The sequence below is a fragment of the Suillus subaureus genome, assembly GCF_016647635.1.
Source record: "Suillus subaureus strain MN1 chromosome Unknown BJ212scaffold_2, whole genome shotgun sequence".
NCBI classification, from domain to species: Eukaryota; Fungi; Basidiomycota; class Agaricomycetes; order Boletales; family Suillaceae; genus Suillus; species Suillus subaureus.
In genome coordinates this window covers 1,057,422-1,080,957 of record NW_024538558.1, presented here as the reverse complement: position 1 = coordinate 1,080,957, position 23,536 = coordinate 1,057,422, and the positions used below count along the sequence as shown (strand labels likewise).

Sequence of the window (23,536 nt, the reverse complement as noted above, 5' to 3'; positions counted from 1 at the left end):
TACTGTTGTAATTCAAAATCTACACGTGTTATACTATGAAGTACATACAGATCTCAACTTCTATTTCCACACAGATGGAATTTTGGTGATAACATCTGCCCACTGTGACAAGCGATTTCCCTCCCATTCCTCTATGTAAGAAAGGCCAGCATTAGCACGGCGTCCTTCCTCCACTTTCAGGCGTTTCTCGGCATCACACCAGAAGAAGATCCATGAGCCCATCCGCATGTGACCGGAGCTACGCTCGAAGTACCACTTATTAATAGGGTTGTTATCACGACTCCGCCAAACAAGGTCTCGGCCTTCACCCTTGCCCTCCTTGCCCCCGTTTGGGTTAATGGAGAACGGGTGGCCCAGACCATAAGATTCATCATGGAGAGCCACCCACAAGAAGTCGACGGTGCCGTCACCCTGGTGGCTGGGCAATACAGCAAATTTATCGAGATATGAGATGGGTTCAGAGGAATCGGGCGAGGGCTCGTTGGTGACAATGGCAGCGCCGACATAATCTCCTGCAACCACGACAAATCGAGGGTCTTTTCTAGGCGCTTGTAGAAAGCGTCAGCATCGAGGGTGCGCTTGAAAGAGGTTTCCAAGAGATGGTTCATCTTTGCTTTGTCAACATCTGCAAGGCTGCGGATGACTTGTATTGGGAGACCGCGACGCAGAAGAGTGGGCGTGTCCCGCGTGAGCTTTCGATTACCTTGGAGAAGTGCATGAGGCAGGCTCGAGCTAACGGCGGGCTTGTTCGTGATGAGGTTGGCGATGAGGGAACTCGGTGAACGGTGAGATACCATGATGGCAGATGATGTAGGCGGCATGTACGCTAGGCAGGTACGCGCGAGGGACAAATTTGAAAGCGAAGAGTGCTTTCCCTCGGACCATAACGGGTCGTAGGTATCGCGGATATAGTCATACTCGGAGGTGAGGTTGATGAGGAGATGAGGGAAACCTGTCCTGGCATAGGAAGGGACGCCTCCTTCCCGACTGATAACCATCAGTCGTAGAGGAACGAGGTTGATATCTTGAGAGTAGTCTGCATGAGGATCACGAGGTCTTGAGTTCATGTCTTTGTCGTCAAGTGCAGCAGCTTCAACCATGCCACGAGCAAGGGCGCCAAGAACGTCATTGGCATCTATCCGTACTGATCTGCAGAAGGAGTCTAGGGCAAAAGGAGGAAGAACGGGGATCTCCCCGGCGCGAAGAGCAGAACGGATGGCGACAAGGTCCGATGGAAAGACATGTGCTTCGGGGGGAATAAAATCACGAGGCTCGGGAGGCTGGTCATCATCTGGTTTAGGACCTAGTCGGACAACGGTGCCGAGGACAGGGCGCGCCTCGGCACCTTGTGCTTCTAATGCGGAGACAACTCGCATAACTTCTTCGATGAGAGCGGAGCGCTCGCCATCATCGCCCCTGACCTGATCATTTTCGACAACAATGACGCTGACAAGTCCGAGCGTCTCGAGGTAGACCATGCCCCTGGCAATGCTATCGAGCTGCTTATTTGTGAACGGACCCTGGAGTTTTACGAGAGCAGTGCGACGGTAGACGGGATTCAAGATAGAAGACAATATGGGGCTCGGGCTAGGTTTAACCTGTTCAGGTTGTTTATTGACAGATATATCTGGGGCTTCTTTTGGAAATGATGGCGTCGAATCATTGAGAATAGTGGATGGGAAAATGGAGCCGGCATGTTCCGGGACTGGTGGACGAACGCCAAAATTCGCGAGGTAAGATTTAGTATCCCGCAGAGATGGATTGGCCCTCAGGAGGGAGAGAATAAAGTCCTACTAGAAGGTTAGCTCGTCGTTGAAAAATTTACCAAGACATACACATACATTATCTGGTGGATCGAGATCATCGACCTCGACAGTGGGCGGAGGCTGACGAAGACTTCGAATAGTCTGCGGCAAATTGGGAGTCAATGCATCCGCTCTGTGGGATTAAACTATACGTACGGCGTAAAAAGCTCTGAACGTCTGAGTTCGACGTGCTTTCAAGGCTGAAGCTGCAACGGGGGACAAGATACGAGGGCCATGGAGGACGGTATGTGAGAGCATTATGATGATGGCTCAACTGGGGATGTGCGATTTTAAGTGGCAGGTAAGATGACCTTTAGGAAATCCTGTACATAAGGAAGAAAGATCAGTGGAAATCCATGAAAGGAACGCGCTGGCAAGCAGCCATAGTCAAACAAAGCGCCAATGGTTGGCCAAGTCCACGCAGTCATAGGCTGTCATAGGACAACGTCTGGCAAAACTTTCTCGATCCTATTCAGATCTTTCTAAATTAGGAAAATCTGAATCATCCATTCATTCGGTCGGAGGTTGCTCGAACGTTGCATACCAGTGACAACTTGCCACTTCATTTCTTGATCTGAGTCCATTTCTGCTACCCAATCAGTTATGAGCAAAACAGACGCATCATGAGACTGGAGCTAAGCCCAGCGAGTCGCATTCATAACACTACAAAAATCGACGTCAGCGCCTCAGGAACGTTCTGTACTAACGAAAGTGATAACGGATCTAATACCTGCTACTCAGCATCTAGCATATACGCTATCCTCGTGCGTTCTATCTATAATATCCTTTGTTCACGTAGCGCCACAGTGTCTATACAGGAAGGATAGGGAACATGTATCCAATCATGATAACCCAATTAACAATAGTGTATCACCACGATAGCGCCCTTGCCCAACTTCCAGTGCACATTCCACCCATAATCATCAACGACTTCTGCTTCTGCAAGCAGATTCATCGACGACGAGTAACTAGGCAATATTTCCTGCGACACGACACGCAATCGAATGACGCGCTATTTCCACTAGCGCGGATCTCATCTTATCATACGACCATCTCAGGGCTCTTGCTGGTCCGCAAGCGTAAAGGTACCAACGTAAAAGAATACTCGTTGGTGTCACTAACATGGGTTACAAGAGTTACTAACCGGTAATTTGCTGTGATTTCCTTGTTGTGCTAGCATTTATTTTTGTTTCAAGACACATCCTGTAGAATATGAAAACTCATTCGGGTATTAATGTGCCGGACGCTAGAAGAATCTGTACTGGCCATGCCGCCGAGGACCAGGAGCCGTGGCTTTTGGGAGACAGTTTACTGTTTGATATGTCCATGTATCTTTGTGTTGACCTACAGGCGGGACAGTCGCAGTATGCGCTTGGTAGTTCAATCGATGGTCCTGGAAGAAACGGGTATGACGAAAAGCGTTGCAAGTACGGAAATTAATCTCCACCGCAGTACCGCTATAATGAGCCATTTTCCCGGAAACCTAATTCTGATTCTTATAAACGACGCCGCTTCGAATACGAAATTTCAGAAAGGTGCTGAAACAGATGGCTCATTTGCCAGGCCTGAAGGCGCCTGCGAACATGCTGACTAAGCTATGCAAACCGTGCCCGTTGAACAACCCCCATCTGCTCGCTTGGGGTTGGTTGCCCCACTTGATCACTACGTAGGCTCCCAGCTGCATGAAGCTTTGCAAATAAAATGCGGTGCTTCGTGCCATACACTAATTTTTTTTTCAATATCATCACTGGTTGCGCCAACGGACCGAGTTCCTTGACTGTCCAGAGTGTTCGTGTTCCTCGACTCGTTTTGGCTTATATCACTTGAACATGTGGTATTTGAAGTTGGCTGGCTGCTGCGCAATTGGAAATGTAGGGTCCAGGTGGTCTCGACAGGTAGCCTTTTTAAGTGTGTTTTGAAAATCGCGATGGTCTCCTCAGATCCGGAGATCTGCACTGCTCAAAAAGTAAGAATGCGAAGATGCCGATAACTAGACTGCAGATGGAGACGCGCTGTTAGAGAAGCGTTCGGTACGGTAAGCGTGTGGCATGCTTACATCTACCAAAATGAGGCTGTCTTCGCTGCACATGGCAGCAGCGAAAAATGGTTCTGGAGAAGAACATGGAGGTAGCGTGCACTTGACAACCCGGTAGGGTAGACTTGTGTGGATTTCGTTCGCAAACACCTTGCGAATCACCGTCGTATCATGTACATGATGGCTAATGCCACCTTGAACTTTGGCATCTCGCTTCATTGCGAGTTGGTTGAAGTCCCGCATCTCCAAAGTCTGCGGAGACGTGTGGGTCCGCTCAACAAGAGACACGAATTTGGTCCCGAATACGTAGCACACCCAGGGAGAAGGCTGTGACAGAGACTGCATCAAGCGCGTGCCTGTGGGGCCCCATTCATCCCACTTGATTTCATGGGAGTGGACCTCTGTAGAAAGGGCCTCGATATGGGATAGCAAAGTGTTGGCTGAAACGAACATATCGTAAGAGGCGATACGGCCATTATTCTCCAAGGAGACTGTCATGATGAAGAGCCTGTCCCCAGGTGCCGTTGAGAAGGGTGGCCGAGCCTCTGGATTAGGCTGCCAGGCAGGCGACGGATCAGAGCGGATTGAAAAGGTCAACGGGTTGGTCCAGGAATCAAATTCGGGCCACAGAAATGCGCAAAAATAGTTTGCCTCAAGGCCAAACTTTTTGCTAGATGGCTGGGTCATATCAAACACGTAGAGGCGGGCCTGTATGTTTATAGCTTCAGGATCAAAGACGCTGCCTACTAACAAGAAGCGACTGCTGAGGAACGCGAATGTCGCAATCTCGGAACTAAAACATGCCTAAGGATAACGATCAGAGAGTGGTTCCACAGAAACTTGAATAATTACCAAAATCACTTGGCCCGTTGTCCAGTCCCATATGGTAATTTCAGGGTCTGCGTCAAGTTCGGGGTGTGTGAGTAAGATACCCAAAAGATTATCGCACACTTGTAATGTGTACGCTACTCGAACGTTCTGCGCATCGAGGTCATGAACAAGAATGGCTGGTTGGGGCGCTAGTCTGTGCCTGTCTCCTGTGATGAGGGAACGTAAATGGACCCGAATGCTACGGGTAGTGACGTTGCCAGTATTAGGGCTGTAGATGTGTCAGATTTGGTAAATGTACAGCATTGAAGTAACATACAGCGAGGCGGGCTCCTCGATAAGCACTAGAAGATCTTGTGCAGGATCCATGGTAAAGTCTCGAACATGTATGTCCAGCGCCACACGCCAAGTTTTTTCTTCGATTTTTCTATACCTTGATGGCAGCTGACGGAAGTGAAGGACATTTGGCGTGCTAGATTGCGCAAACACGTCACCATATAACTCCCAGATGTGTCCCTGCATCATCGGTATGTCCTGTGATTCTACCCATCTCAGAGACCCCCATGCAGCATTACGTTCCTTGAGAAGTGCAAGCCGATCTGAGGTAGTGAATGGGCTTGGAGGGCCGTCCACCATCCCAGACACAGCAAGCTCGATATCATATTGAGCTCTTTCTCCTTCTAGTATTGAACGGAAGAACCTGCAAACCTGTATGACATGAGTGCGGTCGACTTTCGATAATATCCGTTGTGCACACCTCCCGGCAAACCAATATCGTTCTCCAGTCCAGTAAAGCAAAGACCTTGAGAATGAGTTCCACAGGCAGCGATGTCAACATCAGATCTTCCTTGTCCGTAAGTATCGTGATTGCTCAGTAATGATTCAAGTAGTGTGGTAACCGTAGTTCGGCAGCTTGGTCAATCGGATATGCCCCATACACGTGACCTACAGATCAAAGTTAGCGGTGGTTCTTGTTCTCTTCTCATTCGACCAGTTCTCAGACATATCGTCCTCTCAGGTTGCTGTGGTAATGACCACCGCCCATAGAACAAGATTGCCCACTAAGGTAGGCGTATGTGTTATTACTGTGGATTTTTTCAAATTTACTCCGATCCATAAAGTTCTACCAGGAGGATATCGTACGCCGCATCAACTCGCCAAATGTATATGGAATTGTACTTGTGAGTAGGTACCCGCTGGACTCTATACATTGCTAATGGAATTAACAGAGATGCTGGCATGATGCCGAGGACATCCCACCACTCCCAAGTCCATTCACTGACCCCTTAATGAGATCCCTGGATCATGGCGAGATCGGGGTTTCATTCTTCCCAGGCGGTGTTCGCGACATCGTCCCGGAGTCTGACTATGAGCTCGTAGATAGAACATTTCAGTCAGGGGATTATTGCAAGCGTAGCGTTGATGATGTTCGTTCTGGCGTGGTGACCAGCATTGAGGCACAAGCACGGCTTGTGCACGCAATCAGCGGAGAGCAAGTAGAGGGTTGGAGAGATATCAAGGAGATCAGACGTGCTACCGACGTTGATGGTGGAGATTATGTGATTTACGATGATTGGATTGGACAGGTGCGCTTCAATGTCTCGCAAGTCGAAATGACATGCTGAGTTTCCACATGAAGGTCATAGAGGTTTGTGCAATGATTACAATACAACGAAGTGACGATTGATGATTCCCATAGCTATTTGACGAACTTCTTATTTCTGCATCTGGCGCCTTCGTCCGCTTGCCTGAAATTAGCTCTCGTCTGACAATCGGCGACAAGGGGCCGGTAAGTTTCACCGTGTGTCTACTGTTCAGTACACTCACTTCGTTTAGGACATTCTACCGAACCCCGAGGTACTTAACGGGCTAGTGAATTATCCTAAAGGAGCCCCACTACCTAGCCAGGATGATACTGTCATAGATATGAAACGTACGATACTAGCCATCTGCTGGCTAGCGGTAAATCAAAGCGTAGGTCTCCTTATCTTTTCCAGTCCCTCACATTCTTAGCACATTGTGTAGTTGGATCCTAGTGTCGCCCAACTCAAACAGCGACCAGCACGTTTCTGGTCTGGCGGAGATTTGACCAAATTGACGGTCATTAGGATGCGTTTGGATGATGTACGTGTCGGGGACAAGGTTGTGATGGAGAAGGATGTAGGTGTGCCTGTCACAAGATACGGTGTCGAGTCGGAACCAAATGGCGCAATGACGATTAAGACCCTATGCGTGAAGGAGACGAAAACAATTGTCAATATTCTTTGGCAAGATGGATCGCAGGAGAGCCTCCCCTCCACGGAGCTGATTCCGTACCTCAATCCGGATGAGTATGACTGCTGGTAAGGTCTCTTCACTGTCTCATATGGCATCGAATAACACACAGTTTCTCAGGCCAGGTGACCACGTCTTATGGAAACTCGAGCATGAAGAGCACGCAGCCATTGTTCAATCGGTCAATTCTACCGACCGAGTCGCCGTCATTCGTCTCACGAATGCTGGCAAGACTGAAACTGTTTCTGTTCTTGAGCTCGATCCCAATGGTGTCAGTGATTGGGCGGCAGGCACTCCGCATACCCATCTCGGTATGCGTCGTGGTGACAAGGTATTCATCCACCGTGAGGGCACCTCAAATGGTTTTGAATCCCCCCGAGTTCCGAGGATCGGCGAGATCGAGGAGTGGGTGAGAGAGGTGCCAGTCAGGCCTAACGGAGAATTCAGCGGTTGGAGGCGGACGATGGCAGATATGGGGACGAAAATAGCGTCCGAACGAAAAGAAAAGCCCACCGTTTTCCGTGTCAAGCATCCAACGCGGGATGATACATCTTTGTCATGGTTTGGAGAGGTCACTGGGGTGAGTTCCCTACTGAATTGCACCATCTGCTTCTGACCCACTCCACTTTGACTTTAAGCTTCGTCTTGACGGAACAGTCGATATCACCCATCCGAACGGATCTACGGCCATCTACCCTCTCTCACGGCTGACAAAGCTTTACGATAGTCTTGAACAATTTGAAGATGATGGCTGGGGGGGAGAAGATGGATCCGATCAAGGCTCTCATATTGACAACGCCGAGGGTTTGTGGCATCTAGATTCAGATGGCGCATGGCGCTACGACCATGACGATTCAGAATGGGAAGACGAGGAGGATAGTGATGAGGATGGCGGTGGAATGGACGTGGACACCTGGGCCGACGAAATTGATATCCCATTGGGCAATAGCATCTCAGATTCTCTGATATCACGCGATGTGATATCAGACGTAATTGATTCTGTCTCACCATTCCCAGTCTCGTCGTCCAACACATCTCCAGATAGTACTCAGGAGATTATTGTTCGGGAAGATGACGATAGTCATGCCGATTCTCCGTGGAAGAAGTTTGAGGTTCTCCCAAGTGCACCCCATGACCATGCATTTTATTCGTCTGTGTCGAACCAGCCCTCGAAGAATTTCCTCGCACGTCTGACAAAAGAGTACCGTGCGCTCTCAACCAGCTTACCAGGTCTGTATCATTAATCGTTCCTGACATTTGCTTCACATACTAATCAAAACAGATTCAATTCTCGTCCGTGCGTACGAGGACCGCACAGATCTATTGAGATGCCTCATCATTGGACCGGAGAATACACCATATGAAGACGCACCGTTTGTAATAGATTGGATGCTTGACTCAAACTTCCCTCAAAGTCCACCGATCGCTCACTTCTTGAGCTGGACCAACGGCAATGGTCGTGTTAATCCGTGAGTGACGATGAAGGATAGGACACTCTTGGCTAATCAGGACTCAGAAACTTGTATGAGGAGGGCAAAGTTTGTTTGTCTATCCTCGGGACATGGAGTGGAGATCGCACGGAAACGTGGAGCGCGGCAAGATCTTCACTTCTCCAGGCCTTTGTGTCTATACAGGGCCTGGTATTGGTGAAAGAGCCGTAGGTTTCTAAACCGTGTCTTCCTTTAAAAAGCTCGCTGAGTACTTTCCAGGTGGTTCTGTGAACCTGCGTATGAGAAATTGAGGGGTACTGAGGAAGGCATGGTTAACAGGTGGCGTCCACGCTCATTTCCTCGCATCTGTCCGAGACTCACTTCATCACATTATGTTAGCCGACTTTACAGTGAAAAGGCATATGTCCTATCCCGTGGATTCGTTCGCCGCGCTTTGGAGATTCCTCTCGGTGGGCTGGAAGCAGGGATCAATTGGTTGTACAATACCCAGGGCAGGCTATCCAAGGTCCTAGACGACTCCCGGGCACTAATCCAGAAGAGCCAGTCGGGCTCAGAAAACGCGGAGGCAGATGAAAATCTCGCAGTGCCCCGCCTGACTGCAGGCGGTATCATCATGCTGGAACGAACGCTGTCCAAACTGCAAGCGCTCCTCGACCGGATATAGGATTTTATCTCTTTAATGTATTGGACATTGGAACACGTAATTAATCGCAAGTGGTGTGAATGAATTCAGGTTACACCCAAATCTTATTATCTTAATGCCTTTGATTATTTCAAACAACCTCTACAGAAATATGATATACCCAAATATGCCCGTTAAACATAGGTGCAGATGACATGCGGACCTCTACAGAGGACTCAAACAGTATGGGGAGGACAAACAAGGCACAGAATACGTAAAGAAATGTGCACGGGGCCCCCGGAGGTATACAAGAACGAATGAAACCCTGGAAATGACAGACAGCAAGCTGGATGATACCAGTCCGACGGCATCAGGGTCCACAGGAACAACAACAATAAAAAAACGGGCGACCGAATAAGTATATATGTACTGCTAGCACCCAGTCGTGAGATTGTTTTTCGGGAAGGCTTGTTTATAGTCACTTGTCCAAGTTGTCAGGTTCGGATTTGTGTATGCCTCAATATACCTGAATGTACGTGCATGAGCAACTGAATCAGTATCAGTAAAAGTGTAACGCGTACTCATTGATATATGCAGCTGTCGGGAAATCCTTAGGGTCACAGCCGATGTTGATAGAGCCTTGAGGCTGGTAGACACGAATCCAGTCTATCCGCATAGTGGCTGGGAAAATCAGGTTCGTGAAGTCGACCGTTTGAAAGTTCTCAGAGATGCCCAAGTTGGTGATAAGGTACTACGAACAACGTGAGCTAAGGAACAACCCGAGAATGATGGTCTTACCATTGGCTCCTGGGGGATTGGTCTGTCTGAAATTTGAGTCACAGGATCAGCTACCAATGCCCCGGCATCAAGGGTCCACCCAACGACATCATTTGTGATCCAACTGATGTACTGCGTAAAGACAACGTCAAAAATAGCTATCGGAAAACTGTGGGTTTCACTTACAGCTCCATCAGCTGAATAACCTGATGACAGTGTTAACTCGTGCAAAACACTAAAAACGACGAATACCTGGTTTATACTGATATCCATATGTCGAAAAGCAGCCAGTGTTTTGTGTGTAGCAATTCTGATCTAAAATCTGGTTGACGTCTGAGCAGTTACAAAACAAACCTGACTTACTTGTATTCGTGACACCAGACGTGGACTGCTGGTAGACACCACCAAGGTACGAGTTGAGTTGAGTGACATCTGGGTTGGGAATATTATAGTTTTCCGACGTGTTGGACCATTGGTACGCATTGTTCATAGGCTGTTTGCATTGTGAGTCAGGACACTTGGCAAAGACCGTCCACGTACAGCCCACTGCGCAGATTGAGAAACTTGACCATCGACGATGACCTACAGTTGTTGAGAAGCCTATCATATTCAAAAATGAACGACCACACCTGTGATTCGAAAACATCAATTTCGGGTGCAGACCGACCAACGTATGTCCCATCCGAGTGCACAGGACCTGGATGGGATTCTCCTTTGCAAGTACATCTTGATAAACGCTGGCCAGGGAGATACGAAAGCGCGCTGTTGTCGTACGGGTTGCCAGTAGCAGCTGCCGCTGGTGCGCCATGGATCGTCTGGTTTGGGGCTGTACCAACATCACAAGCATCATAAGAGTAAGGCCACTGACACATTAGTCAGCGATTGAATTTCGAGCCTGAGAAAGGGAGCTTACCATTCCGTCGAGACTCGCGCCGTATCCGACTCGTCCTGTGGATTGTCAGATGATGGCGTTTTCAAGATACGACGCTACTAACCGAGGTTACCCATCGACCACACTGGAATCATGTTAGTACGCTCGCAAAAACGAGTAGCTTCGTTTCATACCTGCCGGCCACAGACCTAGTTGATGGAAGCAAAGGATCGGCAAAATATCAAACAGACAACATAACATTATACGCACCACTGACGTCGTTTGTCCCTGGTAAACTCACTGACGCCAGAACCATACCACCTGTGAAACAGAACTTGTTCCAAGTGGAGATCAATCCACTTGTGAAACTCAAATTGTTCATTTCCCTTTCAGATATGGTGATTTCCAACGAGCCATTTCTGGTCGTGACTTGATCAGGATAATACCATTCAAGATCATTGGTCTAATAACAATTGATGTTTCAGCTAAAGCCAATACCTGCGGAAGCATGTGATTTACCTGCCAATAATGAAGGTTTACAGCCTCCCAATATGGATCATCTCCAGGCCAGAAGGTCCGGCCTTCTACTTCAAATTCATCGCTGAAAACTAATTGCCATTGTGAGGAATCTGCAAAGGACGTGTAGGTATGGGCGGATGATGGGGTATCCACGTCAATAAGACCATAATTATTTGTCATAGTGGGGATCTTTGCGGTAGTAATAGGTATTTGTAACTTGATGAGAAGATGTGAAGACTTGCCTGTCCGCTCGCATTAATTCCACCAATGTTGAATCCGCCCTCATTTGAAAGAGAATGCTTTGTAAAATAGGATATCATGGGGTATCCAGCACTGAAGAGTACGTCAATCCAAGGAACTAGGTTAATGCGGATGGTGTGGGCGTACAATAGGGTAACCATTCCAACAGCAAGGAAAATAAGGCAGCCAAGGTTGGTTAAACCTCTGTAAGTGAAAACAGAACCGCCATGGTCGTTCTTGCGGTCTCGACGAGGATCCGGATTATGAAGCTCGTCATCTGGTTCTTCGAGGTTCATGGCAAGAGTAGCACCCCATGAGGATGGATCAGGAGAGAGGGAGAACTGTAGTAAGTGTTGCATTAGGGATCGAGGAGAAGCAGCTGGATTGTAAAAGGGCGTATATTGGCGTATACGTACCTTCTCAGATATTGACTGTTCTTGGAGAGACGCTGTCCGCCCAGCACTGCTGTAAGGTGACTCGCTCTGGAAAGGAAGTTCAGAACATATTACGTGAATGCTATCATATGAAGTTGACGACGAACAAGGCTGTTATAGCTTTGCATACTTCTCAAGGACTGGGGGGCTCGAGCAAACGCGGCCTGCACGACCTGGGAGCCTCCTCGGGGTTGAAGAAGAGTTGTTGTTGAAGGAGCATTGGAAGAAGTTTGAGAATAAAAACGCCTTTGGCTATCAGAAGCCATCTAAAGGTAAAAGGACTGGATTGAATATAAAGAGCGGTAAGGATTGTATTGAGGGGGACCACTAAGTGTTACAGTTGAGGACTTGAATTTTGCAGCGGGAGGACGGGGGAGACAAACCAGAATCTTAATTTGTCGTGGGAAGCGACCGGCACCGTTGACAGGGGATATTGTCTTAAAATAATATATCTGATGGTTCACAGAGCGGCATGGCTCCCCATGGTGGGTTACCATCTAAGTCCTACGACGATTGTCCAATGCCCGCGCCTTCTAACAAACCAAGTAGGCCACCACGACCTCCTAGTGAGCCAATTTTGCCAAGTTCATCAGCAGCTCTCTCCACACGACGTAATCCAGTTCGCTCCCCGCCCTCTCCCCCAATCTCCATTCCCTTCGCTGCCGCCTCCTCGTCAATTTTTTGCAACCTACTCACAACCCCAAGGTTTGCTCGTTCCAAAGCTGTTCGTCCAAGTCCTTCAGTCGTCACATACGGATAATCGGGCTCGAGCTTCTCTAGCAACTCCGATTTTTTTGCTCGGTAATTGTTCCGTGTCGTACTTGGCGGATGTGAAAGTAGAATATGCGTAGTGACAGGCTGTGGAGTCTCGGCGCCTGTAGCCCGAGGTGGTTGATATGTATATGCAGTTTTGTCTAGCCACTTGTCCAGCGCAACGACAGCGTCCTTGGACTTCTTCACCTTGTCATGCTTCGACGGCCGACCTTTCTTCTTGGTTGCATTTGTGGTAGCATAAGCTACCTGTTCGTACCCATCCGTGATGTCTGAGATAAATTTTTCCCTTGGCAATTCTCGCGGATTAAGTGGATACAAATTAGACGGGGGGAGTATGTGAAAGAACTGAGCTTTTTGCAAGGCGGAAAGTACATATATTATGTGGGGCCTCAAAGGGCGCAGGAAATCCGTTTCGAGTACGTCAGGAAGCTTCAGCAAAGACTGGTACATGTCTGAGACCCAGTGAGATGTCCGATCTCAGAACACAAGAGCGGCTTACCGATTGACATGGGAAGATGAGTGAGAGCATGCAACGGTGGAGCCGACGTTGTTGGCTGAGTTGCAAAGAACGTGTAAAGGCCAAACAGAGCAGCAGCTCTAGTAAGAGGATACTCGGATTCCGCTAACCGTTCTGTATACGACGATGTGAGTGCGTGCTCAGGAGACGAATCATGATCCTACCTGAGAAGAGTTGCATGGTGACTTGAAGAAAAGCATCGCGGGATCTGGCATCAAAAACCTTGAAATGTAACCATGTCCAACCTTGATTGTTCCAGATATCCTTGAACAGCACAAAAGACTGAGGAAGCGGAGACCTGGCATATCGCTCGGCATAGACACGAATAAGGTGGTCAATGTCTTCGCGAGCAGAGTCCACAAACAAGGAGCATGTGAAATATGTGGGCTGTAGGACCACTTGACCCCTGGGCGTTGTGTGCGTTGGGGCCAGTGACATTGTCCTACTCTAAACCGTATAATATTGAAAGACCACAGAGGAGCAAATTTCCATTTTTGTCAGTTTATAAACAACGCCAATTTCATCTAGTACAACACACTCCTCCAGCCATACAGCTTAAACTCAAATGGCACCTCTCTTTCGTCACACTAGCAGTACAATCTGCTTTTTCTGTAGGTCTACCATAAAACCTGCACCCCCAGATCAAAGATCCTTCCGCTGTCCGCACTGTGACTGTTGGAACCGCTATGACGCGAACGGCGACATCATGTCAGATGAACCTGCCATGCACGACGAATCCCTGAACTCAAAGTCTTTTGCAAAGCGAGGTAAGCTTCAAATTTATCGTTGCTCTTCACGCTCTGATTTATCGGCAGCTTCTCCCAGCAAGGACCGCTTGCCGTCCATGTACGGAACCGGTCAGTTCTGTCATACGTGCCAGACAAACCAAATGCTCTTGGTCAACCTTCTCTCAAACTACCTACCGCCACCACATGTGGGAACCGCCCTTTTTACACGCGTTTTATCACACTAAGCCTCATGAACAGCATCCGGACTATGCGCAGCGTTTGGAGAAACTTCCGGAATATCGTGAATCGTTGCATGTCCGATATCCTCCGGTGTGTGCCAACTGTATGCCTGCTGTCGAAGAGGAGATCCGGAAGAAGGATCATATGGCTCGGACAAAGGCGCTGGGCGGATGGTTAAATGACAGCAGAGGCAAGGAGAAGCAGAGGCAAGTTACGGGATCCAGTAGGGAAAGAGAAAAACTTCAGACTCATTTGTTTCTGTGGAGACTGAGAGGGTTTCTATGGTTTATGACGTTAGTGGTAGCTGTTGTCGTTCACTCATCTGGTGCGCCAACACATTCTCACAGTTCTAGCTTCACCATCATATCTGATTCTCATGTCGCAGTTGTGTTAAAACTCCATTTTCCCAATGTACCAGGTCATGTGCAACAGGTCCTTCCTCTTATTGCTCTATGTAGTTTATTTTGGACTGCATGGGACCCGACATACTACTCCTTCCGGAAGGCACGAATACAAGGTCGCGATCTTCGCGTTCATGGCAAGAAACATTATATTGTCAGTCCATGTGGTAATCAAAGTTTAATTTACTGATGCACCACCAGATTTTGCAAATGACCGCATGGTTCTCCAGATTGCTATCATCTATTCTTCTCGCACTATCATTGCACTCGCCCTCTCGGGACTACTTGCATCTTTCGCAATATCCGGCATCATCACGAACGCATTACTATTGCCTAATATCACTCATCGTTGAAGCACTCGTAAGTGTAATTTCACCTTCTCCCTTCTTTCATATTCACGTGCCGCTTACGCTTAGATTTGCGCTACCTCATTCGTCGCGCTGCGCGTACAGAAACCTCCGCCAATTCGTTTAATTGATACCTCTAGCCACCAGCATCCAGCCACCTCTGCTCATCCCACACCTGAGTTTTCCCCTCGTCCATCACCCGCACCCCATACGCGAACTGCTAGCGAACCAGACCTCCTTGCATCCCTCTCACTCTCATCAAATCCTATAATGTCCCCCAGTAACCCGATATTCGGCCTTCCTTCTCTCATGGTATCCAACTCAACATACACGGGCTCTCAAAATAAGGATGAAGACGAGGATGACGATGCTATGGACTGGACCCCTACGGTTCCTTCGCCTGCAAAGCCGAGGAAGATCCTTAATGACGATGATGATGGTTCGTGGGTCAAGCCACAGCGCTTCTTCCCTCCAGAACGGCCGACGGGCCTGGAGTCCTTGTTCGCAAGTACCAAATTGGACGATAGAGATCACAAGCCTTCGTCTGCTGCACACCCCACTCATACACGGGCTACCCTACGTATGTTTGCGGTGCGCTGGTGGCGCGCAGGCGCCACGTTGATCCTCATCCCTCTTGCAGCTTTAGGGTTCAACTTCTGGCAAGGAGTGCAAACGGCACGAGAGAAATTGACTTAACTCCAACTACGTTGTGTAGATTACAGTATATTCATTTGTGACCTGCACAAAGCGCATGTTTCATTCGGACAAAAATAAGTACCCGTCCGTGCAAACGAACCAACCGCACTACTTGGCCAGTAATGCCTAACATCAAGAACACAAGAATAGCAACGGAGGGTATAAGTACGATGGGAAAGGAATGGAAATGCGATGATTTGGGGTATGGACGCGAGGAATATAAGCATAACGTTTGTCGTCTAGATCCGCATACGTAAACGAGAATGAGGCGAATGCATGGTTCAGCAAGCGGATGTTATTGATTGATACGACAGAATAAAAAAGGAGCAATGCAGAAATTGGATGCATCCACTTTACGAGAAATTTTATTCTGCGCGCTTTTTCTCCTGACTCAGTATCCGTGCGTGGCGTACCCGCCATGATGAAGCGGAACGCCATACTGGTCAGCCTTATAACTCGGTCCACGCGCGAGTTCCTGCATCATGGGCTGAGGACTGGGACCACGCGCAAGGTCAGCGTAACCACCAACAGGTGCGAGATGGGCAGGCCCTGCGGTGAAATCATGGTCAGGAATTGGGTTGAGTGTCGTTGCACCAATGCCAGCGTGGCCGGAGCCCGAATGGAATGATGATGCGGTGGAGTTACGGCGGTTCAGGCCGGGAATACCACCATTGTCATCGTTGTCGTTACTCGGCTGCCAGTCAATAGGCTGCATGCGGTCATCGAAGCTGGAAGATTTGCCAAACTTCCACTTGCGAATAATGGTCCAAATGATGATGGAACCACCGACACTTGTAGCGATGACAATGAGGACGATGAGGGCAGTGTGCGTGATACCGGTAGAAGAAGAGGACAATGAAGATGGTGTGGCACTTGCACTTGAAGAAGCGGTGTTGGTGACGAGTATCACTGATTGAGAGGTGGGAGAGCCCGCCTGTGCAGGTGTAGCATCAATCGCAGAGGGACTAGATTGAACACTTTGGATAGTTGGTGGTGTTGACGATGTTGATTGGGTGCTCGTCGGGGAGGTAGAGGATGGAGAAGATGTCGACGAAGAAGTCAAGCTCGTCGTCGCCGTCGTCGGTGAAACTTGACTAACCAAATTTTGCGTTGTGCTAACGGATGTCTATCGACGCAGTTTCAGCTGCTGGTTATCTAGGGTAAATAGGATGAAACTCACTGCAGTGGCAGAGGACGAAGAGGATGAAGGGGTTACAGAAGATACGGGTGTGCTATCAGCTGCAGTTGCCGTTGGCACGGACTGCGTTGCCGCAGCAGTGGTTGCAGTCGAAGGATTAGCGCCTACTCCGATGACAGGCTCAGGAAAACCACCAATCTGAGGCGCGGCTCGCTTCTTGAGGAAGCGGTTGTGACTGACTTGCTGATTCGGGTCGAATGCTTTTGCGTCCGAGGCAATGACCAAGGAAAGAACGAGTGTCGCGTAGAAAAAGAGAGAAAGTTTGGGCATCTTTACTAGATTTTGTCGCGCGTACGTGGCGTGTTTGAAAAGAAAAACTTGAAGCCTAAACTAAACCTTGGTGACTGGAGAATGGTCGAAATTGAGATCACAGATAACGGGCGAATAGATGGACCAGCCGTCGATACAAGACAGTCAACGTCGTGGTTTGAACAATTGAAACAAGTCAACAAAATGGAACCACTTTACAAGCGCCAGAAGGTACTCACTCGGTGAGGTAACGGTTCTCTATCCGAATCAGAAACACGTCGTTCCAAGCAGAAAAGACAGATAAAAAAAAAGGAGCGTCGTTCAAGTTTAAGTGTAAAGGAGCGAAACCTTGTGGTGCGGCAGACAGAAGATAGAACGTGTTTGGGCTGTCAAGGAAACTGATATTGTCAGCCGCCCACGCAGCCAATAAGAATCCGAAATTCAATCATTTGAAGACTCTGGTATAATTACAACACGCGTCCTCGATCGTAAATTATCAGTGCTCCGACAGCACAACGGAGGGAACGATACGTAGGTTAATCAGTGAAACTCCGTACGTACGTAAGGTGAAACAACCAGCAACTCAAGAAAAATCCAATCCTGTTCGCGAATATCCATTATCGCATAACAATGAAAACGTCCGAGGAAAATGTAAACTAAGAAGGGCTTGTCAACGACCATTGGCTCAGAGCCACAGAGCCAGGAGTAGTGTATGAACTCGATGACATTCCTGGCCATTGTGGGTTAATGAGCACCTCCAACGTGTACGAGCCAGCAGGCAGACTGATCACCAGGACAGTCACACCATCATTAGGCTGATCAGGTTGTGGGGGGGTAGGATCAGAAGCGAACCGAACAGCACTCATAGTGGTGAACGCTGCGCCAGATGGAGGATTAAGCAGCTGAACAGTGGTGGTCGCAGAACCGATGGTAAGTGTGGCCGTGAAGCCGTCTGAACTGATGGAAATAGTTGCATTGGTGTGAGCTCGCCACATAACGGGGGCCGAAGCATTGATCTCATCCTGGATGAGTACCTGCTTGCGTCCGTTGATCAAGTGAACACCGCGGGAGAACGAAGTACTGCAGGGTAATCATTAGTGCAAGTTCCGTATACAAGCATCAGCAAACATACACGTCGAAATATGCACTCGACAGGTCCGCAATGAAGTAGGCACTGGAGTTACTAGGAACATTCATCACAGTACTGGACCCTTGCACTGTACCCGAGGTGTCATACGTGACAGTCGGTGCAGCGGTAACATCTTGGTTCTGCTGGTTGACCAAGATGGTGTTCTGGCCCTCCGTCATTTTGCGGTAGTACAACCATCGCTGACTGATCTGAGAGTCATTGCTGAAGTAGCCTATTGAATTGTAGTCCCCAGATCCAAGCTCTCCAAACCAACGAACACCAAGAGCATCGACGACGAAGTCGCCGCAATCAAGGTCGTTGTGCGTCTGGTGCCCCTGCAGCGTGCCCGCTTTAACGGCAACATAAAGAGCGTTCTCGTCTGTCCAGCTAGATCGCATAGAGCCCCATTGATCAGTGCTGTTATCAAAGAAGTGGTCGAGTGCTAGACCATCCCAGAAAGCACCGGTGACAGCAGGGTTGTACCAGAACATGCTCCATGGTTCAGCAGCGTCGAACTGATCACGTTGGAAAAGCTGGTACTGCGGCATGTTATACTGCTGGCCGTAGAACATCATGGCATTGGCAGTGGTAGAATACTTGTTTGGACCACAGTCGCCGTAGTTGAAGAGGGAGCCGGGGCCGGACACATACATATGGTATTGGCCGGTCAACTGGAAGTCCGGATTGACGGACAGAAGATCGTATGAAGAACCAGTAGCAGTCAACAACGAAGATGCCATCTCGGCGTGAGCCGTAGTACCGAAGTACCAGTAGTTGGCAGTCTCAGACCATGTGCCGTCGCCCGAAGGCGCAAAAGCACAGTTCTGGAGGGCATCGGGGATGGTCAAAGCAAGAAGCTGTGCAGCAATACCCGTGGTGTCATCACCGAGGATAGCAAGTGCACCCATGGTAAGACCATTGTTACAAACACAGTTCCAGTTGCCCTCTGTGTTAGTGTGCCACCAGCCATAAGCGCCCGGGTCGTTGTTACTGTAAGCGATAACCCCGTTACTGAGGCCGTACGTGATCATAGTGGCCATGATCGAGCTTCTCTGAGCAGGTGTCCACGCGTTATACAGCCAGTCATAAGCGATAGCATAGGCTGCAGTGAGCTCAGCAGTGTCGAGGAAGTGAGTTGGGTTCCATTTCGTGGAATTATCAGGGCCCCAACCGCCAGTCAGATTACCAGCTGCATTCTATAGTCGCGGGGCGTCGGACATCAAGCCACCTCAAAATAGGCTAGGAAACATACCTGCAACTCGACGTAGGTGCGATCCAACCACTTCGTGTCATTGGTTAAGCGGTATGCGTAGGAGAACGCTTTAACACGTTGTTTGATCTCACGAGCAGGGTCCAAAATGCCATTACCACCATCCAAGAAATACACGACGGGAGGCAGGGCCATGTATTGTGTTGCATTGCCGAATATGGTGTTATTCCAATTGGAAAGATAGGGATCATTTTTGATGAGGTTGGGAAGGGAATCCCACATGTATGTAGGAGCGATGAGGCGAGGCCTGTCAGAACGAACTTGGGTTGGGCTGGGGTTAGATGGTTGGAAAGGATCTTGCGGCCAGGCAAGATTAGTGTCGGTGGTGGAGACGAATGTAGGAGTAGTGAATGCGGCAGTGTTGGTCTACGGGATTCAAGCAATCAATACCTCGAGGACGATGCAGTAAGCAAACATGACTCACAGTCATTGGGTATATGGGTACTAAGTACTGGCTGTCTGTTGCTGTAGCGAAAAGACCGATATCATTTTTTGCACCGATGGCTGAGGTAGCAGCAGCGCTAGCCGCCGCCGAGTTGGAAGCCGAAGTGTTCTTGCTCGAGCGACTGCCTAAAACGCCACCCAAAACTGCACCAGCAATAACGACAACAGCGACGGGTACGCCGAACTTCACCCATTTACTGATTGTCTTCTTGGGTGAGTGAGCGGGTGTGATATACCCTGACGACTCGTTGTAGTATGGGTCTCCAGAGCCGTACGGTGAATTTCTGGTCTGACTACCCAGTGCATCATAATTTGTGGCCATTTTGTGGAAACTGGCCTGGAGGTTAGGCCGAAGGAGTAAAAGAGAGACTATAGGTGGGCGTTGACTAACAAAACGAGAAGCGAAAGTTGAAGGTGAGAACAGGAACAGCAGGAAGACACTTGTATACTTAATATTATACAAATTTAGACAACGGCATTACGGCTTGCTAACCCATAGATACCGTCTTACATAATTCAGTGATCCCGCACAAAGATCGCTGCTGCACCCATTCCAGTCCCAATACACATAGAAGTGACCAACACCTGCATTGCATTGTCAAACGTAGATCAGTTGAATGAGGTAGAATAACATACTTTCCCCTTTCTCCGATGGAGCTCATTTAATCCAGTGACGATCTGTCTCACACCGGTGCAACGTGATCGAGGCAATTTACATCAGCATAATAGTAGTAAATATACAATGCATAAAGTTCACTCATCTAATGGGTGGCCAAAGGCTATGGCACCTCCATTAACATTCACTTTCTCTGGGTTCAGACCAAGCTCCCGGATGCAGTAGACGTACTGCGAAGCAAATGCTTCGTTAATCTGTATACACCGCGATTCAGCATGCATCTCCTGACAAATTGCCAAACTCACTTCATACAAGTCGACGTCTTCTGTGCTCAGTCCAGCATTTTGAAGAACCATGGGGATGGCAAACACGGGGCCAATGCCCATCACACGGGGAGGGCAGCCTCCGGAAAATTTTAGCAAGTAAATACTTATTCTGGAGATTTGCCTTACCTGCAACAGCAGTAGTGATGTGCTTGCCTAGAATTTTAAGCCCAAGCTCCTCCGCCTTGCGCCGAGTCATCATCATGATTGCTGCTGCACCATCAGTGACTTGGCTTGCGTTCCCACCCGTTGTGTGTGCTTTGCCCCACTGAGGAAACGCTGACCGAATCTTTAAAAGTGCCTCTTTCGTCGTCCCGTAACGGATGCCATCGTCCTTTGTAACTACAGTCTTCTTGCGTTCACCAGTGGTAGGATCTTTCTCGTAAACAGTAAATGCGACAATCTCCTTCGCGAAATAACCGGCTTTCTCAGCATGTTCAGCCCGTTGATATGATTTTGCCGAGTATTCATCCATAATCTCTCGTGAGATATCAAAATCTTGAGCAACATTCTCACTGGTCCAACCCATGGGATGAAGACAGTCCTTAGCAGCAGCGTTGACTCCAAGAGCCTCGGACTGAGCAGGAGCACCTTTGTCAGGGCTTGCATAGTTCAGCCTCGCAAGATAAATTCAATTTCTCGACATACTTTTGGGTCATGGATTCAGCACCGACAGCAAGTCCAATCTCGATCTGACCAGAGCGGATTTGATTTGAGATGACAGTTGCCGCCATGAGACCGGAGGAACAAAAGCGGTTGACGACTTGAATTGGTACGGATTCCGGGAAACCAGCTGCCAGCGCCGCTTCTCTGGCATGATAAACCGGGTCGGGGGTGAGCACTGTGCCTACACAGATGTCGCCAACAACACTTGGATCGACATTAGACTGAGCTATTGCATGCTAAAGGCCTGCTCAGTGACGATGAAGTGTGTGTATCGAATTACTCTGAATATACCTTGAACATCTCCAGCAAAAGCTCGTCTGTCCTGCCAAAAGAAGTGAGACATGAATAATATCCTCAGCGACGGTTTGTACTACTCACATTGTATCTTTCAGGGCACCCTTCTTCGCTTTAGTCAGTGGAGAACGGATGGCCATTGTTATGACGACATCATCTGGATGTTTCTGTTCCAAAGCAGTCAAACCCGAGGATGGGGCACCCGTAAGATGTGAAGAAAGCTGTCGCAGGCGTTGCAGAGCCATAGCAATAGTAAGTAGGTTTGAAGAGGCTCTCCTACTAGACAGCAAAACAGTATTGTGACGTTACCTTGAGCCTGGGGTGCCGAAAGCCGGAACGGGTTCAACTTGATTCCCAAAGCATCCGTGTCAGTATCTCACATCAACTCGGCGAACGTGGACCTTGCTCCGCGGTTTACTGTTATTTGTTGTTGGGTACCTTGAACGTGGTTCTATTTCGTTTCGTGTGTCCCATCAGTGTTTCCCAATTGTCGTTGGCTATGACTTGTTTCCAGTTGGTTGGGAACACTTTTCAACGTTCATGGCGGCAGTAACATCAGTCGGTTGATAATGTATCATAAAATTGTATCCTTGTGTTGTCTGCCAGCCAACTGATTTTTGTCATTTCAGTACCAATGACTATTCCACATCTCAAAAAGATGTAGACTGGTCACGAGTCTAGTCGATTGATACGATTTTCTTGTTCTGTTTTTAGTCTTAAGACTTGCTTGTGAGCAGCAAGACCATTCTTGCATGGCCAACTGATATAATATCCAATCTAAGGTGGGCTGGTTGACTGTTTGCTATGCTGAATTTTCTCGTACTTAGGATAACTATACCGCATCCATTGCGACGTTGCGTGATGTTGTGTAGAAAGGTCAACACCATGATCCTTGGCGTCAATCTAGTCTCCCGACCCCGGTGATGATAGCTTTTGAGTCTACAATGAACAGTCATCTCCCACCCCAGCCCTTCGTCGGAGATACTGACTCCTCCGAGGTTCTTTGACGTTCTCGCATGTGATAGACAACGCTTTGCTATCCATGCCAAGGTCCTCAGAGTAGGGCTGGTCTCACCAGAGAATGGTCACCCTGGGTGTGTGAGACAGTCAATTAACTCGTTTGATCAAGTGATTGCTTACGATTTGGAGTAGTGTTTTCTGGTTTCTTCTGCAAGTCGTTCAACGATCTTGATTTGGCCTATTCCTCAAGAATTCATGGGTGAACTTGACGAGTCGAAGTACAGTGCTCGAGCCGATTCCCTTCCTCTGCATCGAGATGGCCATGTCGCATCAGAGGACTGGTGAACCGAAGATATTGTCATATATTGGAAAGGTTTTCTTTATATTGGAATATAAAGTTATATAGAGCCATGTATAATATCGGAAAACCACCGCAATCAATGTAAAGCACCCTGGATAGACTCACGAGTTCCCTGATGTTCATTGAATATCAATGACCGATGGGATGTGAGTGTGAGTGAGTGAGTCATCTTGACAATGATGACCGGGGACGAACCGTTCGAACTTGAGCTTGCGTTCGAGAGATATAGCTGCAACGTACATAGAATCGTACAAGTGTCGTGTATTAAAAATATTGGTTGCAAGCTGAAAGATTGGGCGCATGCACATATACCTGTCGATCTGGCGCAACGACCCACGGCGACGAGTCTTGTTATCACTGCTCACAAGAGTAGTGAGTCAGGGATGACGAACGCATTGGAGGAGTTGGCCGGGAAGAGACGGATGTATGATCTGAGGTGCAATTTAGCACATGATGATACATTGACC

The 23,536-nt window shown here is 48.5% G+C and overlaps 9 protein-coding genes across 9 annotated transcripts; 2 read left to right on the top strand and 7 right to left on the bottom strand.

Annotated features, from left to right (window-relative positions):
- Positions 1-60: 60 nt before the first annotated feature.
- BJ212DRAFT_1475153 (uncharacterized protein) lies at positions 61-2,063 on the bottom strand (the record flags this gene model as incomplete). Its single annotated transcript, XM_041339203.1, has 4 exons — positions 61-418; positions 490-1,790; positions 1,842-1,907; positions 1,962-2,063. 4 exons carry the CDS (start codon positions 2,061-2,063, stop codon positions 61-63), a joined length of 1,827 nt encoding a protein of 608 aa, XP_041199025.1.
- A 1,701-nt stretch (positions 2,064-3,764) lies between these two features.
- Positions 3,765-5,506, bottom strand: BJ212DRAFT_1443821 (uncharacterized protein; the record flags this gene model as incomplete). The annotated part of the gene is made up of 5 exons (XM_041337882.1): positions 3,765-3,800; positions 3,862-4,644; positions 4,693-4,939; positions 4,988-5,368; positions 5,424-5,506. The coding sequence occupies 5 exons, from the start codon at positions 5,504-5,506 to the stop codon at positions 3,765-3,767; spliced, it is 1,530 nt and encodes a 509-aa protein (XP_041199024.1).
- A 135-nt stretch (positions 5,507-5,641) lies between these two features.
- On the top strand, positions 5,642-9,154 carry BJ212DRAFT_1316049 (uncharacterized protein). The gene is made up of 13 exons (XM_041334181.1): positions 5,642-5,734; positions 5,790-5,849; positions 5,898-6,254; positions 6,308-6,316; positions 6,368-6,457; positions 6,505-6,642; positions 6,694-7,010; positions 7,063-7,522; positions 7,581-8,172; positions 8,225-8,411; positions 8,459-8,599; positions 8,652-8,711; positions 8,772-9,154. The coding sequence occupies exons 1-13, from the start codon at positions 5,699-5,701 to the stop codon at positions 9,055-9,057; spliced, it is 2,733 nt and encodes a 910-aa protein (XP_041199023.1). The 5' UTR covers positions 5,642-5,698; the 3' UTR covers positions 9,058-9,154.
- Positions 9,155-12,266, bottom strand: BJ212DRAFT_1316041 (glycoside hydrolase family 16 protein). The gene is made up of 17 exons (XM_041334180.1): positions 11,964-12,266; positions 11,839-11,904; positions 11,570-11,763; positions 11,425-11,515; positions 11,183-11,371; positions 10,934-11,126; positions 10,858-10,872; positions 10,788-10,808; positions 10,706-10,740; positions 10,422-10,655; positions 10,333-10,374; positions 10,156-10,285; positions 10,045-10,107; positions 9,979-9,998; positions 9,814-9,924; positions 9,597-9,766; positions 9,155-9,541 (listed from the first exon to the last, which is right to left on the bottom strand). The coding sequence occupies exons 1-17, from the start codon at positions 12,120-12,122 to the stop codon at positions 9,448-9,450; spliced, it is 1,827 nt and encodes a 608-aa protein (XP_041199022.1). The 5' UTR covers positions 12,123-12,266; the 3' UTR covers positions 9,155-9,447.
- BJ212DRAFT_1316032 (uncharacterized protein) lies at positions 12,267-13,605 on the bottom strand. The gene is made up of 3 exons (XM_041334179.1): positions 13,312-13,605; positions 13,130-13,261; positions 12,267-13,082 (listed from the first exon to the last, which is right to left on the bottom strand). The coding sequence occupies exons 1-3, from the start codon at positions 13,583-13,585 to the stop codon at positions 12,361-12,363; spliced, it is 1,128 nt and encodes a 375-aa protein (XP_041199021.1). The 5' UTR covers positions 13,586-13,605; the 3' UTR covers positions 12,267-12,360.
- Positions 13,606-13,712: 107 nt separating this feature from the next.
- On the top strand, positions 13,713-15,559 carry BJ212DRAFT_1443817 (Ima1 N-terminal domain-containing protein; the record flags this gene model as incomplete). The annotated part of the gene is made up of 6 exons (XM_041337881.1): positions 13,713-13,914; positions 13,963-14,081; positions 14,134-14,461; positions 14,534-14,670; positions 14,718-14,876; positions 14,933-15,559. The coding sequence occupies 6 exons, from the start codon at positions 13,713-13,715 to the stop codon at positions 15,557-15,559; spliced, it is 1,572 nt and encodes a 523-aa protein (XP_041199020.1).
- A 195-nt stretch (positions 15,560-15,754) lies between these two features.
- BJ212DRAFT_296445 (uncharacterized protein) lies at positions 15,755-17,406 on the bottom strand. The gene is made up of 3 exons (XM_041342854.1): positions 17,246-17,406; positions 16,740-17,101; positions 15,755-16,685 (listed from the first exon to the last, which is right to left on the bottom strand). The coding sequence occupies exons 2-3, from the start codon at positions 17,025-17,027 to the stop codon at positions 15,951-15,953; spliced, it is 1,023 nt and encodes a 340-aa protein (XP_041199019.1). The 5' UTR covers positions 17,028-17,101; positions 17,246-17,406; the 3' UTR covers positions 15,755-15,950.
- Positions 17,407-17,662: 256 nt separating this feature from the next.
- On the bottom strand, positions 17,663-20,171 carry BJ212DRAFT_1258661 (chondroitin AC/alginate lyase; the record flags this gene model as incomplete). The annotated part of the gene is made up of 4 exons (XM_041329957.1): positions 17,663-18,086; positions 18,139-19,331; positions 19,388-19,771; positions 19,830-20,171. 4 exons carry the CDS (start codon positions 20,169-20,171, stop codon positions 17,663-17,665), a joined length of 2,343 nt encoding a protein of 780 aa, XP_041199018.1.
- Positions 20,172-20,365: 194 nt separating this feature from the next.
- On the bottom strand, positions 20,366-21,993 carry BJ212DRAFT_1258641 (thiolase; the record flags this gene model as incomplete). Its single annotated transcript, XM_041329955.1, has 8 exons — positions 20,366-20,434; positions 20,486-20,531; positions 20,607-20,719; positions 20,771-20,868; positions 20,918-21,390; positions 21,437-21,690; positions 21,746-21,776; positions 21,833-21,993. The coding sequence occupies 8 exons, from the start codon at positions 21,991-21,993 to the stop codon at positions 20,366-20,368; spliced, it is 1,245 nt and encodes a 414-aa protein (XP_041199017.1).
- Positions 21,994-23,536: the final 1,543 nt, after the last annotated feature.